Here is a 17,448-nt window from a genome sequence, read left to right as displayed (position 1 = left end):
TCTCTTATGTAAATAACATTTCAGTTGAGACACAACAGAGTTTAATGTTAGTTTATTATTTTTTATTTTATTTGTTAAATTTATTTGCTACCTATCTCACCATGGGTTACTCTAGGACAGGGTTCCCCAACCCCCGGTCCGTGGACCGGCACCGTGCCACAGCATGGCAACAAACGGGCTGCACAAACAAGCCAAGTCCCATCCACAGGATACAGGCAGCACGCAACACCACCCCCCTTCCGGTCCATAGAAAAGCCTTTCTTCACAGAACTGGTCCCTGGTGCCCAAAAGGTTGGAGGCCGCTGCTCTAGGAGGCTTAATAATAAAAAGGAAGAAAAGGAAAGGAATGCAAAGAGAAGTAAAATAATAGAACAATAAAATAAACATTGACAAAGGAACACAACAAGATAATGCATCAATATGATAACCAAAAAGATGGATGGTTATGGAGCAGAGCAAGGAGGGGGAGGGGGAATTTGCCTTCAATTTAGCAGCCACCTCCAGAGACTTAATGTTCATTAAGTCAGGCTGTGCAGATTGAAACATTGAAAAAAACCCAGTTAAACAAATTTAATTCTGAGAATGCATTCTAAGAACTATATGTACATCAGATATCTTCAATTGTCATCCTTGCCAGTTTTCAGTATTTGCTAATCTCGTTTACTAAGTCCAATAGCTTACTTAAACTCCATTTTTCGAAAAGCAAACAAAAATGTATCCATAGTTTCATACAGAAGCTCTTCCTGAAATCATTACACACAGGGAAACATAAAAATATCAACTTGTTCCCACATTCCTGAGTTTTAGGAAGCAATCAAAGTCAACCGGACTTTTAGGGGGATATGTGCATACAACTTTCTGGGGTTTTATGGCTCCTTGGCATAGAAATATTTTATTATTACTGTGTTCAATTCATGTATATTAATGTTTGTTTTTAATCTGGCTCTATTTTTTTAGTTGTTGTAATCCTGTTAACCCATGGTAGAGATATAAATTGCTCATTTATGGATGGCTCATAGCCATCCATAAATTATAAGCCTTGCATTATAAGCCTAGTAAAATTATAAAAACAAGAAAAATATAACCACTTGCTTAAGTTTCACAGATACTATTGTTGTGCTGCTGTTTAAACTGTTTTAGGTAAGAATTTCTTAAATTTAAAGAATTTGCAGCAGGCACTAAAACACTTATTTTAGAATGAGCAAATATAAATAGTGCACCTCTATTCTATTCAAACTATCTTAAGCACATGAATAATCTCCATAAAAAGAAGTGGAGACAATATAATGTCAGTGCTTTGTGTTACATTATTTGTGATGAATTATTATTTTCCTCCTGACATATTTGCTGAAGGCCTTAACAGATGGCAGAACCTAGCCAACTCTAGATGATTTCAGAAAATTAAATAGGACTGGCCTGGTAATACTTGAACAAGAAAATCTTATTAGAAAGTTGAAGAAGAAAATAAAGGTAAACCTGTACTGTTGCAAAAAAAAATTACATGGATGTGACCATGTTTAAACAGGAGGTTGGACTATAAAGCCTGTAACAGCCCTTCTGACCTTATGTAATTTTATTAATTATGCCAAGAAGTAGATCGTTTCTTGGGAGCAAATATTTTAAACAACTATCACAATAATTACAATTCAATTTTTAGGTTTAGCATATTTATGTTTCTGATATTTGAAGACATCTTTTCAGAAATATTTTAAATTAAAAACTTAGGTTTTTAAAAGCATTGGATATACTCAACAATATTTCAAAGAAAATCAATTCTCCATTTCACTGATAAACTAGTTCAGATGGACCAGAACTAGATAGACCTTCTAAAATTAATAGAGAATGAGAATTCAGATATTATGGGGTGTGCAAATATATTATAGAATATGGAGGGTCCTTGGTGCTCTCTGAGCTTGTTTTCTTGCAGATGTTTCATTACCCTAACTTGGTAACACGATAAGTACTACCATAGTAAGGAGTGCTGTTTGCTGTCAGTTTATATTCTGGTGATTTGCTAGTCTGTGTGGGTGGGGTTGATTTTAAGAGATTCTTTGGTTGGGCTGTTTTCTGATGTCTCTTTGGAAATTTCTTGTTTGGGGTATTGTTTACTTGATTGTTGGTTTGACGTTAACCTTGGTTATTGTAGTATATTTGTATATATTTTGAGTTTTCTTCTGGAAGCATATGATTACCTAAAACCCTTTGAGATCGTATACATACTTATTGAAGCTATTTAGAAAGCAAACATCAGAAAGGAAAACTCTGCAGTAGCCTACTTAAAACTCCTTCATGGGTCTGGTCATAGGTAGCTATTTTTACCTGTTGAGAAACATGAGAAAGTTGAGCTTCCTGTAGAGCGGTGCCTTGTAAAGATGCTACTTGTGGAGATGTTGATGAATTGTTATTATTGCTTTTGGGCACCTCGTCCATAATCAATCTATAATATATTGAAGATAGACAATATGCATAATTAGTTAAAAGAAATTGATACCTCTTCAAAATATATCTATCATATTCAGCTATGCTGTGAAATAGGATATGGTGTCAAGAATGTTAATATAGATCAGAGGTGTCAAACTCAATTTCATTGAGGGTCGCATCAGAGTTGTTTGACCTTGGGGGGGCTGGGGGGGCCATGACCAGCTTGACGTCACCCGTGTCAGGGGTGCCTGTAGTGGCCCGAGCGCTCTGCCAGTGAAAACGGACTCCCGAGCTTCATTTTTGGCTGTGACAGCCTCCTGCAATCCTCTGCCAGCGAAAATGGAGCTTGGGAGAGCTGCACGTGGCCCTCCCAAACTCCATTTTTGCTGGCAAAAGCACTACGGGCCGGTCCTTCACTGTTTCCAGGGCGGCTCTGTGGACCAGATCTAAGCACCCCATGGGCTGGATCTGGCCCTTGGGCCTTCAGTTTGAAATCCCTGATATAGATAATTCAGGGATATGAACCTGGCTAAACTGCACATACTGAAACCAATGGAACTTATAGAAATACAAGTACTTTAAAGCTACAAATGTATACTTATTAAATGTGAATAAAATCCACTACACTCAGTAAGTCTGAATAAAAAGTATAAAGAGCCTGGATAGCTCTGCAGACAAAGGCACTGTAATTTAACACCAGCTGTCTGCAATTAAAGTAAGTTCGAATCTTGCCAAGCTCAAGGTTGACTCAGCCTTCCATCCTTTCTAAGGTAGGTAAATTGAGGACTCAGTTTGTGGGGGCAATAAGCTGACTTTGTATAAAATATACAAAACTATGAAGGCTATTGCTTAACGCACTGTAAGCCGCTCTGAGTCTCTGGAGAAGGACGGCATATAAATCAAAAAAAAAAAAAAAAGAATTAGGTACTTTCAACTTTCACTTCCATTGCTGCTATATCTTTCTAGATTTTCAAAATATGTAATGCATTTTCACTGAACCAGATGGACCAGTTTTCAGAATCTGAGGCAATGTTTCTTTTAAAATATTTTATAAGTTGTTTAGACTATAAAGCATAGGTGTCAAACTTGCATCGTCACATTGTCACGTGATGTATCGTGACTTTCCCCTCCTTCGCTAAACCAGGGGTGAGCATGGCCAGTGCATGACGCATCCGGCCCAGTTTGATACCCCTGCTATAAATTGATCAGCAGCTGTTTACTACTGTGTGTTACAATTATATATTCCTAATTATTCACATGTTCAGGACTGACTTCTTGTCATATATGTTCTAATATGGGTGTCCTCCTGGATTCACGGCTGTCTTTAGAAGGACATATGATGGCCGTGGCCAGAGGAGCCTTCTATCAGGTTCGCCTGATGCGCCAGTTGCGCCCCTTTCTGGATCGGGACTCCTTATGCACAGTCACCCATGCCCTCGTCACGTCTCGCCTGGACTACTCTAACGCTTTCTACATGGGGCTCCCCTTGAGGTGCACCTGGAGGCTCCAGCTGGTCCAGAATGCAACCATGTGGGTGATTATGGGAGCCACAGGGCACTCCCACGTAACAGCTGCACTGGCTCCCAGTGGTCTTCCGGGTGCGCTTCAAGGTGTTGGTTCTCATCTTTAAAGCGCTCCATGGCATAGGGCCGGGATACCTGAGAGACCGTCTGCTGTTACTGATTACCTCTCACCGGCCAGTACGCTCGCACAGAGAGGGCCTCCTCAGGGTGCCGTCGGCCAAGCAATGTCGGCTGGCGGCCCCCAGGGGGAGAGCCTTCTCTGTGGGGGCACCCAATCTGTGGAATGAGCTACCTCTTGGAATACGACTGATCCCGGACCTCCGTGCTTTCCGAAAGGCCCTGAAGATTTATTTATTCCAGCAAGTTGGCCTAGCTTAAAATGGTTTTAATGGGGTTTTTAAATTTTCGATTTTATTGATTCTGGGTATTAAATTGGGAACTTTCGGTTTTGTAGATCTGGGATTTTAAATTGGAAATGCCGATGATTTAATTTATTTTTAGTTTTTTCTTAACTTTTGTATTATATGTGTTTTAAGTTTGGCTGTTCACCGCCCTGAGTCCCCTTGGGGAGAAGGGCGGTATACAAGTTGAATAAATAAATAAATAAATAAATAAATAATATTTTATACTGGATGCATAAAAAATATTTCAATTTAAAAAAAATATCAAACTTTGTATCAAAATATATTTAGTATCACCACCATTTGATATTACAGGTAGTCCTTGTTTAATGACACTAAATTGGGATGGGAAATTCAGGAGACCAGTAGTGGCTCAGTGGTTAGAATGCAGTACTGCAGGCTAACTCACTGCAAACTCCAGTTCGATTCTGACCGGCTCAAGGTTGATTCAGCCTTCCATCCTTCCAAGGTGGGTAAAATGGGGACCCAGATTGTTGGGGGCAATAGGCCGACTCTGTCAACCACTTAGAAAGGGCTGTAAAGCACTGTCAAGTGGTATATAGGTCTAAGTGCTATTGCTATTTTGTCATTTCCTCCAGGAAATGACAAGGAAATGACAAAAAGGGAAAAAGAATAAGATAAAGAAGATAGCTTCTATCTTTGTATGCTTTAGAACTTTCTGCATCTGTATTGTTGTACCTGCAGTTAAGTAGTATTGCCTAGTCAACTGTGCTACTGTATACAAAGTATTTAAATAAAAATACCCCCAAAGCATTCAAGTTCATTTACCAGCTCTGAGCATGTTACAAAATATTTCAAGTAGTTGCAAAAACTTGCCTGATAAACTGGAAAAAAAATCTCAGTGTGACTCACTGATCTTTCCCTGCTGAATCCAACCACAGGAGCTTAGTTTTGAAAGTATGCCGAGTATAAAAAATCAACCCTCAGAAGATTCCATTCCCATCCACCACCATAAAATTCTTCAATTAATATCAGGTAGTGGACATAAAGTGACGGCTAACTGTATACCACTCCCATATTTTCAGAACAATACTTTTTATTCCAACAACAGAATCATTCCATAGATATTATTTCCAAATTTTATACTAAATTTGCAAGGCTATGCAACAGTACAAAAAGAAAAAAAATCTAGGAAAAAGGCTTCTAATATTCCTGTAAGTGATAATATAAGATAGATAAGCAGAAAAAGATACCCTTAAGCTGAAAGAAGAAACAAATGGAATGCATGAAAAAAGAATGCATAAACATAAGAAGGATCCAGGTAAATATGTTATTTCTTGTCTGGCACTGAACTACAATTAAAAAATGTTTCTGGAGAATATTGGGAATAAGGGATCATAACAAGCAAGTCTTTTAACATAAAATGGGCAGTATATAATGTCTTTGTTATAGTAAGTTTAGGTGGTATCTTCTACAGATGAATGCAGCTGAGGTAATCTAAAAACTTAACACAATTCATGTGAGGTTTTATCAAAAAAATAACTAGCTCCCAGTCTGTTTTCAATCTTCTTTAGTATGGAACAAATTTTAAGAGACTAATAGTTTGCCTATCAGCTGTAAGATTGTGTTTTTTTTTTTTAAAAAAAAGCCACTCTCAGGTCCCCCACATGATTCAGCACAATTATTGTACATCCATGCAAGACGTGTGATTGAAATAGACGATCAAGAGCTGATTTCCCTGTCTTCTTAATGTACCATCATGCCCTCATGTGTTGATAGTAATTAATCAATGATTTATGAACATGAACTTTTAATGAAGGTAGCCAAAAGTACAAAACCCTGAAATATTACTTATTGCTTTTTCTTCCAGTTTAGGCTGGGAGATTCCACAGTAACCTGGAGGTTTGGCTCTTATATTCCATGTGCAAGTTAGAAGGTTGCGCCAATGGAGCATAACTTCGGGGAATGGACTGGAGTATCTTGAAAGAAGGTACAACAGGTACACTAAGCAGGATCACATTGTATTACAATATTTTGCTGTCAGCACCACTTGTACTTTTCTAATTCTGTAGTTTTCCAGTCTGGTGATCCTAAACAAGAGGTTCAGTCAAGGTGGACTTGCTTTTCTGAAAATTAGCTGAACCATCATTTCCAATTTCAATGTGCAGCAGCTAAAGAATACTGATGATATTGTAGAGTCCATTCTCTATCCAACAATGAGATACAACATGCCTGGCCAGTACTTAAGAATTTATAATGAATTTAAATCAAGAAAACACATTAAATTGTAAGGGAACTGTAATGGAAGGAGATACCTTCACAGGAAAAACATGTGACGGGGTTCCTAAGTAATTTGAAAACATTGTATGTACCCTTGGTGTAAAGAGCAAATTCAAATTTTAAATTCCTGCTACCACCAATATTTGTAAAACAAGGTTTTGAAAAACTAGTATAGTTTACAGCTTGAAATGATATCACCCATCTCAAAGTCTTCTATACAATGAGATATAGAGTTTGAATGACATGAAAAACTAGAATCATTATAGAATACTACAAATATTGCTGAATTTGTACTTTAGAAAGTTAAACTGTGACAACTATATGATCTCATTAATTCCTTGCATCACATTACTATAAATAAAAGAATGAACCATAGATTAGATCAGAACAGACTCCAGCCAACATATTATTCTATGCTCAGTAATGTAATTATCCTGTTATGCCTTAATTCTGTCTTTTCAGTAAATATTTTCATTCAAGGAAAGACATGCTGGAGGAGCCAAGAAAAAAGAATAAGAAAAAAGTGCCACAATATTTCTATTAGGATTCAACTTTAGATTTAGCCATCTAAACCAAATAAAACAGTAGTTATAAAAATGTATTATGATTTTTATTTATATTCATATAGGCCCTTCTTGTAAATAATTTGAGAAGAGCCAAAGTTTTAACTGAAAATGCATAATATAAGAAACAAATTTATTTCCTTAATTAGTAAGAAAAGGAACCCCCTGTCCTGCATATTGTTTTTCCACCAAACTAAAAAAAAATAAAATCATCTGACATTAAAATTAGTATTTCTCTACATGAAATTTAGAGAAACACGTCAAATAGACATGTTACATATGTAAACAGTTCCACCAGTAGGTATTGATGAATTAAATGTACTACATAATTATTATTTGTAACATAGACATATTTTACTATGAAATATGTATTGTCACAACAATCCAATTAATAAAAAGACAAACTGAAATTTATTTCAGTCATTGACCAATTAAAGTACATTCAAGAAAATAACACAACCCTAACCATAACAAGAACTATTGGCATCCATTTGTGTGCAAAGCTTAAACATAATGTAGCAAAATTTTGCTACTTTTAGAGAAATAAACTTACCTAATTTATCAGCAAATAAAAATGATCAAAATGTCCTGGATATTTAGATTAAAAAGGCGGTAATCAGCTGATGATGAATGTTCCCACACAACTGGCAGTATGCTGTAGAAGAACATGAGCTATGGTTTCTATGGTGCCTGTATCACAAGGGCACTACTAACTTTTGTATGGGGTTTTTCCTGTATTTCCCTTCCAGGACGCTGTGCAGAGAACATTAAATTGAGCTAAAAATAAGATTCTCCTGAATTTGGGAACTGTGATATGATATAAATAAGAGACTGATTTAGGCCATAAAACATGGTTATTTGCTTATATTAGGAAACAAAGCAGCAATTTCAGTTTGACCTACTATATTAAGATCTTTTGTCTTAGTATTAATTAATCTACTTGATCTAATTCTGAAGGTTAAGAAAGCATCACTGAAGAAACCATAGAGGCTCAATTTCTTTTGGATCACTATTTCCCAGGAAGATTAGTAGTTGTTTGCTAATATTAATGGGTCAGTTCAGTGGGATGGTTGCATAATTTTAACCAATAAGTAAAGATATTTATTCAGAGAGTGTACTGACTCCTACTTCCTGTCAAAGTACTGCATTTGGAACACAGCAGGTAACCTGGAAGATACTATATACATACACAAGTGATTTCAAAGCTCTTTTAAGGCCAATGGAGGTTAATGACAGAATTACTGCATCATCAGCATACAATAATAAATTGTCTTTAGGCTATAATTTAGAAGGATGTAAAAATATTATTTAAATGAAGAACTAAGGAATCTATATAACAATTGAATAAAAGTGAAGCCACTACACATCCCCAACTTTCTTCCTTATGGATATTTCCTTTATTACATATTCTTGATTACTGCACCTAACCTTCAATATCATATTTTCATGTACTTTAATGAGGAGCAAGAATAGATATTTGTCAACTGTGGTATTTTTTAAATGTATGCCATAATGTACAGCTAGTCCTCAAGTTACAACTGCAATTGAGCCCAAAATTTCTATTGCTAAGAAAAACATTTGTTAAGTGAATTTGCCCCATTTTACAACCTTTCTTGCCACAGTTGTTAAGCGAATCACTGCAATTGTTAAGTTAGGAACATAGTTGTTAAGTGAATCTGATGCCCCCATTGACTTTGTGTAGGTCACAAAAGGTGATTTTACATGTCCCCAGGACACTGCAACCATCATAAATATGAGCCAGTTGCCAAACTTCTGAATTTTGATCATATGACCATCAGGATGTGCAACGTTTGTAAGTGTGAAAAACGGTCATAAGTCATTTTTTTCAGTGCGGTTGTAACTTAGAACGATCACTAAATGAACTGTTGAAAGTTGAAGACTACCTGTACTTCTAGATACTGTGCTGGAAGCTGACCTGAAATTGATAAATGCTGCATAAAAGGATTGTCCTGTGTTATGGGTATACTTTTCTACTAGACGTTGCAGGGCCAAGGCATGGTCTAATGTTGATTGTTCTGTTCCAAACAGTGTGTTCATCCCTCAGAAAGTCTTCAAATTCAAACTATAGATTAGGATTTCTTTTGCCCTTCTTATATATTGGTATTACAATAGCCAACCCCATCCTTTGATATCATGGCTTAACAATCTAATGCTATGAAAAGTGAAGTTAGCACTAGAACTCAACTATTCTAAATTATTTTTTATTACTTTATATGTAATGGAATCTGAGCCTTGGAATTAACAACCATTTCCCCTTATTTTCTCTGATTAATACAATACCATATATTTCTTTTGATACAAATCTATATTTGGTACTATCAATCTCTTAAAATAATTATAATTAATAATTAACAGTATTTGCATTTAGCAAGCACTGATTACTTCTTTATTGTTAAAGTCATATTAACTGTAAAAGGGCTTAACGCAACATTCAACAACCAATTTTTGCCCTATGCAATCTTAATTTTTTCTGAGAGAATAATTCTGTACCAAGGGAACCATGACTAAAAGGCCTTAATGTAAATTTTAGAGGGGATAATTGAAGAAGGGCCTGGAGTGATGATTGTAGCATCTGAATTGGCATATAGAGAATAAGCTACAGAGGTTCGTACTTAAAAAACTTTATAGGTGATATCTTAAAAGCACAAAAGTTAACCAGTGGTGAGCATAATGGATTTATTTTAGAGTAAATGTACATTAAGTGCATTGAGAATATGCTTTAATTACTTGCTTTCCTTAATAATAATTAATTCTAAGATAATACATTTTCAGAAACTCCTGATAATTGCTACTGCTATTTTTCAATAACAATAAATTACATACACATTACTATGGCTCTTATTTTTAACTAATGTTTTTCTCTGCTATTATATATATTCTTATATTCCTTAAAATATACTTATTGCAAGCTATAAAAATAGGAACAGAATGTTTGCTTAAATTACTTGCACTTTAAATATTTCATGATTGTCTGCTAAAATTTAAACAATAATATATATCCCCATTGACATAATTATCTCCACTACTTAATTAAATGGAGATATAACGCAATAATAGAATCCTAATTTGTTACTCTGTTTTAATATCTGTTATTTCAGATGCTTTATTTTAGCAGGGACCTTCTAAATATCAGTCATTCAAAGCAATAAATGTATATTTAAACACTAGCTTTCCAATAACATTGAGGAATAATTTAATTTGTTTTAAGTTGATTATTAATATTATGAAATCATGGAATTTTGCTTTTTACATAACAGCAGTGAGATTATTGTATGCACAAAGTTGGAAAGATTTGGCATTTCCCACAATGGAGGAATAGTTGGTGAAGATGATGGAACTTGCTGACATGATAAAATGACATATTCGATCAGAGAAAAGATAATATATACATTTATTACTCACTGGAAACCTCTTTTAGCCTTTTTGCACGAAACAGAAAAAAACAAACATGATTTATGGTTTTGATTAGACAAAATAATTATAGAAAGAAGAGTTATGTTGTAACCGAAGAATAAAAGGTAAATTTATAATTGTATTTATAATTGCTATAAAGATCAGAAGCTACTTCTCTGTACCTTTTTTCTTTCTTTTCTATTTTTCTTTTTTCTTTCTTGCACTTAGCTTTCTCTTTGATTTCTTCCTTTTCTTATCTTATATTAGTTAGTATTGGTATTTTTTTTAAAAAAGTATTTAATAAAATTATTCAAAAAATACCTATTATTAAGTGCAAAATGATTTTCATTCCCAACATATAGATGATAGGCGAGAATAAGATCGATACATCATGGCTTGATCCAAACCATGCAGTGAATTTATACAAAGATGAGAATTTGAAGATTGCAGTTTCTGCTTTGCACCATACGTTATTATCAAAGATCTATTTTTATAATTATTTTGTATGTTGGAGCATCTCTATTACACTTGTTCAGAGTTGCTTATTCTTTGATGTTCTGGAAGGAAAATAGTGTGAGAAGATAAACTATTAAAACTAAAACCTTTATATGTAAGAAGAAATTTATAGTGAATTGGAAAAATGTATATCGTCTGGCCATTACTGTTAAAATGGAAAAAAATAATCATTCTGTGCAGTTTCGTAACTCTTATTAACCAATAGGCTATTAAAACAGATTCCACTTTTTAGAGCACTTTTTGATACAAATAATTTGAATAATAAAATCTATTATTCTTAGTCTACATATTTTAACAGTTAATCTAATTTTAGTTGGCTATGCAAATTTTTATTTATTTATTTTTTATTTTATATCCAATTTATATACCGCCCTTCTCCCTGAGGACTCAGGGTGGTGTACAGCCAAATACAAACATAAATTACAAACATTAAAATAGTATTAAAAGGATATATATAAAGTTGGCCCCGTAATTTAAAAACAATAACAAACCAATTTAAAACATTTAAAAAAGTTAAGCCATGCTATTCTAGAAAGGTAAAAAATGAATTAGAATTCTTGAGTAATTGTACCAACTTAAAAATACTTCTTTAAAATAATTTATTTATTAATTTATTTATAAAATTTACATCTTACCACATGCTAACTTGCATCTGTACATATCACAATAGATGTCATGTCATGTATAAATTATCACTGCAATTGAGTAATTGTGCTTAAGTACTAATTTGTTGCATAAGAATATTGATCGCTTGATTGATTGACTGATTGTATGCCACCAAGTTTATTGTCATTTGGTGGCCACATAGATAGACTTTCTCCAGGACGGTATTTCTACAGCTTCATCTTTTAGTCTCCAGTAGTAGAATCATCACCATTATAGTGAAGATCACTCATTTTGCTGCAGGATGTCCTTTTCTTCTTTCCTCCCATCCATGCCAAAATTCTGCTTCTAATTATGTTGATAATCTTTTTAGTTTTTCTATTGGTTTCCTGTTTCACAATGGAAAAAATGTCTTTTTCTTCATTTTCAGTTTAAAAAGTGGTTTAATTGTTGATCGTGTATGATTATTTTAACAGAATTACATGCTGCTTTCCTTGTGACTGAGTTTTTTATATGCTAATACAGTAATACGATTTTAAAAATACACAAAAACCCTAATCAAAATACCCTAGACAGCAATGAACAACTAAACTCTATAAGTATTCCCCTTGCAGGAGGGATCAACATTAAATACATCATATTCCCCCCTCCCAAGTCTTAATTATTTGTCAGAAATAAAAGAACATTAGGCCTGATCTAGGAGAATGCTTTTCCAGTGAAGGGAGGCAGGTACTGAGAAGGGCCTGTGCTGCTGATATCACAGGTGACATTCTCTAGGGATAGAGATCCAGATAAACTCTTACTTTCTAGATTCTAACAAACAAGCCAAAACTACTGAGAGTAAGTAGTCTAGAAGATATCATGGGTTCTAAGCTATGTAGGCCTTTAAAGGCGACGAAGAAATTCTTCAATTGCACTCAGAAACAAACAGCTAATAGCTCTCTACCTAGGGCTGCCCTTGAAAACCACTCGAAGGCTTCAGCTGGTGCAGAATGCGGCCGCACGGGTTGTGATGGGAGCGTCCTGACACTCCCATGTTACACCCCTCCTGCGCGAATTGCATTGGTTACCTGTTGCCCTTCGGGTGAGGTTCAAGGTGCTGGTTATTACCACAAAGCCCTTCATGGCCTAGACCCGGGATATTTGTCGGACCCCTTGCAGCCAGCGATAATTCCCAATTGCCCGGTGCGTTCCCACAGACAGGGCCTCCTCAGGGTGCCGTCAGCCAGACAGTGTCGGCTGGCAACCCCCAGGGGGAGAGCTTTCTCTGTGGGCGCACACACCCTCTGGAACCAACTTCCTTTGGAGCTCCAGACGGCCCCTGACCTTCACTCGTTCCGCCGTGATTTGAAGACCTGGTTGTTCCGCAGCCTGGACTGATGGGGGGGTGGGGGTGGGGGTTTCTTAATGAACTTTAAATTGTTTTAAATTGGAATTTTAATTTTATATTGTCTTAATGAGGAACTGTGCATCTTTACCGTTGTGAGCCACTCTGAGTCCTTGGAGATAGGGTGGCATATAAATTGCCAAATAAATAAATAAATAAATAAATAAATTATTTCGTGTAGCACCCATAACTCCTGGAGTCACTGCATTTTGGACCAATTAAAGCTTCCAGGTGGTCTTCAGGGGTTACTTCATATAAAATACACTGCAATAGTGTAAATGAGACATGACCAAGGTTTAAATGATACTGAGCAGAGCATCCCATCTATAAAAGGTCACAATGGAGACCGAAGATGGAGTTGTGGAAAAGAACTTTTCACCACCTATTCTTGATTACTGTTATTTATTAAGAAAACTAAAAATTAAACAATAAAAAGCATATTGACAATTAATAAATATCAATTTGCTTTTTAGCATTCCTCTTTTCCATCTTAAAGCAACAATGAGCAACAACTGCATTTGGAGCCTATCCACGTGATTATACCTGTCCAGTACATCTTGTTCTTTCCCTCTAGTCTAGAGATGCTGAGTCATATACACATTCAATTCTAAATTCACTATATTTGCAGTTTCTAAATATCCATCTCCATCAAACCATCAGCAGTATTGTGAATCAACTTCACATAAGATACATTTACCTTGCTTGGTAAACTAAAATCTCGCTAAGTATCAGTTATAATTTTCTTATAGGCCTAAACTCAGAAATTCTGGAGACAAAAAAAATAAAATAAAATAAAACATTTCAATGTTATAACTGAGATAAACAGCTAATAATATTGCCTGCCATAGTACACTAGCAATGGTATACAACTGCAGCTGTTAAAGGTCTAATAGGCCATTTTCAATTCAATTTTTATATTAAAATCTTCTTTAGGAGCCTAATATTTCTTATTTCAATTGAACGATTTCTGCTGTTCCTCTTAACTTTGTATCCAGAAGAATCTATCTAGCATGCTCCTTGTTTAAAAATATTTCTTTATTTTGTCTTCTACACTTTTTGTAGATATAAAATTTAATTATTAAATCAAAATAAAAGTAAAATTGTAATTCTGTCACAATCTAATATTACTTCAAGGTTGGACAACCTCTCACCTCCCCATTTTTTTTAATGCTTTTTGAAGACTGTATTGTTCAGCAATCTACTTTATTTGTTGAAAGCTGTGTAGTATAGGTAATTACAGCATAATAAGCATACAATTAATTTTAAATAGGGGCTATTTAATTTTCCAAAAGCTGTAATAGAGACTATTGGGAAAAACACTTTTATTTTAGAATAGTTTGACAGTGCCTCTTTAAATCACTAAGCCAATATCATAGCATACATTTAATAGAAATAATGTAAGAACTTTCCTCTAAAACTGATATAATATATGTGGGGGATTTTGTTAACAATTTGTTATTCATATTTTAGGCACACTCATATATTTTATTTATTTTGAGTTTGGATCCCTATTTTCAATATAAAAAAAACGTGTGCCACACACTTAAATAAAACTGAGACTAAAAATAAACACAGTAAAAACAGTGATTTGATTTTTAACAGGCCATGAGAGCCACACTTAAGAATTCATTAGATGGTTATTATAAAAATACAACAATTTGCAATGATTTATTTAAGCATTAAATAAATATCTGAAAAAAATCAGGCTCCACCTGGCACCAAAAGGGTATCAGTTTGTATCAGGCAAGTCTCCTTAGGAAGAACTTCTGGGGGAAATGATTATGCAAGCCTTCTCTCCTCCGCATGAAATATGTAGCAAACGTGTTTTTTTTAAAAAAAAAAAACAAGGAAAGTGTAACAAACAAATTAACAGAGCCAGATCAATTCCAGGGAAGACCAGAAGGTAGACTGCTGTACAAGAACAGAACATCATTGGTTGTCCAACCTATATCTCGATTCATTCAAACTTATTATTAATAAAATACAACCCATACTGGACAATGACATTGCACTTTCTCATGCACTGGATGGCAGGACTGTACTTGCATGCAAACAACCATCCATCCTGAAGCTGATTTTCACAAGTAATCAGAAACAGGGAAATAATACTGATGAAGTAACCAGACCCTGCACACTCTGCAGATGTCTACTCGCCCCCTCATTTATAGTAACAGCATCATCACAAGTCACAGTAACTTCCCACACAAGGTTAGCCATGCCTTCACACACTCTTCCTCCACCTGCCCAGAAATGCCCTTCTGAATGCTACATAAGGCAATTTGCACAAAACAAGTCATTGATTTCACATCAGACTCAAAAGAAAAGTAATCTCAGCATTTTGAGCTGTGATTTTAACCTTCATGACAGATTTTGGAGTATTTATTTATTTATTTTATTAAATTTTTATACCACCCTTCTCCCGAAGGACTCAGGGCGGCGTACAGCCAAAAATAAAACGCACAACTATATGAAAGTTAAAAGACAATTTAAAAATGTTAAATAATTTGGCCAAAAGAGCTAAAATAGAAACCACCCATTAAAATAGCATTTAGGCCAGCCCAGCTTGGTGAAACAATAGCGTTTTGAGGGTACGGTGAAAGGTGCGAAGGTCGGGGATCCTACGAATCTCCGGGGGCAGCTCATTCCAGAGGGCAGGTGCCCCCACAGAGAAGGCTCTCCCCCTGGGGGTCGCCAGTCGAGTAACTCACTGAAACCAATGAAAGTCCACAGTAAAACTTGAATGAAACTGCTGAGCTCACCCACATTTAAAAGGTTTCAGGCTATCTCAAAAGTCCCAATATAACTCATTATAATTATTGAGAGCATGTGTAATCTGATCTATATGTCCCCTCTTCCCCCCACAAGTCTAACTTAAATCATAAATTAGTCTATGCATCCAATGAAGTGAGTTGTAGTTCACAAAAACAAATGCTTTTAGTAGAAAACGGCGATACAAGACTCCGGGTTGCGGGGCTACCATAGACTTAATTCTTCTTAAGAGGTTTTTAAGGTATAAAATCATTATTGATTCTGGCACTTGACGGTCTGCTGGAAGCGGGGCATAAACATCTACCTAACCCCCCGTTATTTGCACTGGCACCAACTACCGTCGCGGAGTATCGAGGGATACTGACGACTTGTGACATTTGCTGGTTCTAAAAAGTACTCCCATTCCCTGGCGTCGGCACATGTTAAAAAGTCGGCTCTTCTTGAAGCCGACGGCCTGAGGAGGACGAAGGTAAGCGGGTGTAAACTGACTGGGCAGATGGAGCCCAGCAAGAGCTTATGGTAAGCCTTGCTCGGTTTTTTGTGGGCACCCTGATCTTTTGGACTGATAAACCGCGGCAAGAAGGTATGGATGTCATCGGGGGAGCCCCGGTGCTTGTGCAACAGCTGGGAACGAAGGGCTGAGCGCTCCTCAGCACCGACGCGGCGCATCACAGGCTTCTCCTCCCGCCAAATTCCAACCGCCTCCAAAGCGCTCCCCCAACTGCCGCCCCCCCTTCCCCCCGCTCAGCGCCTCGCGCCTTTTTTATGCGCGCGTGCTTTGGAAGGGGGTCGCCCAACGCCTCCCCTCTCCGGACTTTGCTCAGCCGCTTCTCTTCCCGCCCCCCTCCCCCCTCCTCGCTCTCCCTTCCTTCCTCTTCCCGCTCGCGCTCGCTGGTTTCAGTCGCGTCCGATCCGCTTCGCGCTCTAAATTGAGTCGCTTGGCCGTCGCGCCCGCTTTTACCTCAGAGGCTTTCCGGGCTTCGCCTCGACTTCGCGTTGCCCAGAGGGAATCGCCCTAACGCCTCAGGAAACCGGACCCACCGGTACTTGTCAGCATTACCAAACTAGTCCCCGCCAGGGGGACGCTACCCTGCGGTTGCTCTTGGTGGGCGGGTTGTGACTATAGAGTGCGCCGGAGGCCAGCGCTAGAGTTGGCTACCGCCTGATAACAATAGAGTTTCTCTTTTTCCCTTGGTCTAGACTAACCACAGCCGGGAATCAGAGAGTTGCAAGTCTGGGGACGCTAGAGTGGCAAAGCAATGGGTATTTTTAAGGCCTTTGGGGTATGTGGTTTCGTACCTTTCCGTGCCTTATCGCGAGCGAAGTCCCACTAAGTCTGCAAACATAGGATCGTATCCTGATTCTACTTAAGTGTACTCAGAAGTGACGTCAAAGAAGCAACTTTAGGATTGCAATCTTGGCCTGCTATCTCACAAGAGCAGAATATTAGGTTAAAAAACGCTTTATATTTACGGACGCAGCGGCCAAGCGAAAAAATAAAACGGTTTAAACACAGGTGTGCATTTAAAAAACAGCTTGACCGGTTCTGCGTCACTCCAGACTTTACATTGCGGCTGCGGATTTTAAAGTAGAGAGCTGATAAGGCACAT

At 36.8% G+C, this 17,448-nt stretch overlaps 1 protein-coding gene across 3 annotated transcripts in view; it reads right to left on the bottom strand.

Annotated features, from left to right (window-relative positions):
* ATF1 (activating transcription factor 1) overlaps positions 1–17,022 on the bottom strand; it is a 30,095-nt gene extending 13,073 nt beyond the window's left edge. The window contains exons 1-2 of one of the 3 annotated variants that reach the window (XM_034412439.3): positions 16,800–17,022; positions 2,320–2,437 (exon numbers count right to left, since the gene is read on the bottom strand). In XM_034412439.3, coding sequence (XP_034268330.1) covers positions 2,320–2,430 — 111 coding nt within the window. In that variant the 5' untranslated portion in view covers positions 2,431–2,437; positions 16,800–17,022. Of the gene's footprint in view, positions 1–2,319; positions 2,438–6,157; positions 6,286–16,799 lie in introns of those variants that run through there. The other 2 variants (XM_087886931.1, XM_034412440.3) reach the window with 2 other exon arrangements.
* Between the last annotated feature and the right edge of the window lie 426 nt (positions 17,023–17,448).

The sequence above is a fragment of the Pantherophis guttatus genome, chromosome 2 (genome assembly GCF_059756535.1).
Source record: "Pantherophis guttatus breed Tessera chromosome 2, ASM5975653v1, whole genome shotgun sequence".
NCBI lineage: Eukaryota > Metazoa > Chordata > Lepidosauria > Squamata > Colubridae > Pantherophis > Pantherophis guttatus.
The sequence above is the reverse complement of the archived record's forward strand: the minus strand, read 5'-3'. Positions and strand labels throughout refer to the sequence as shown.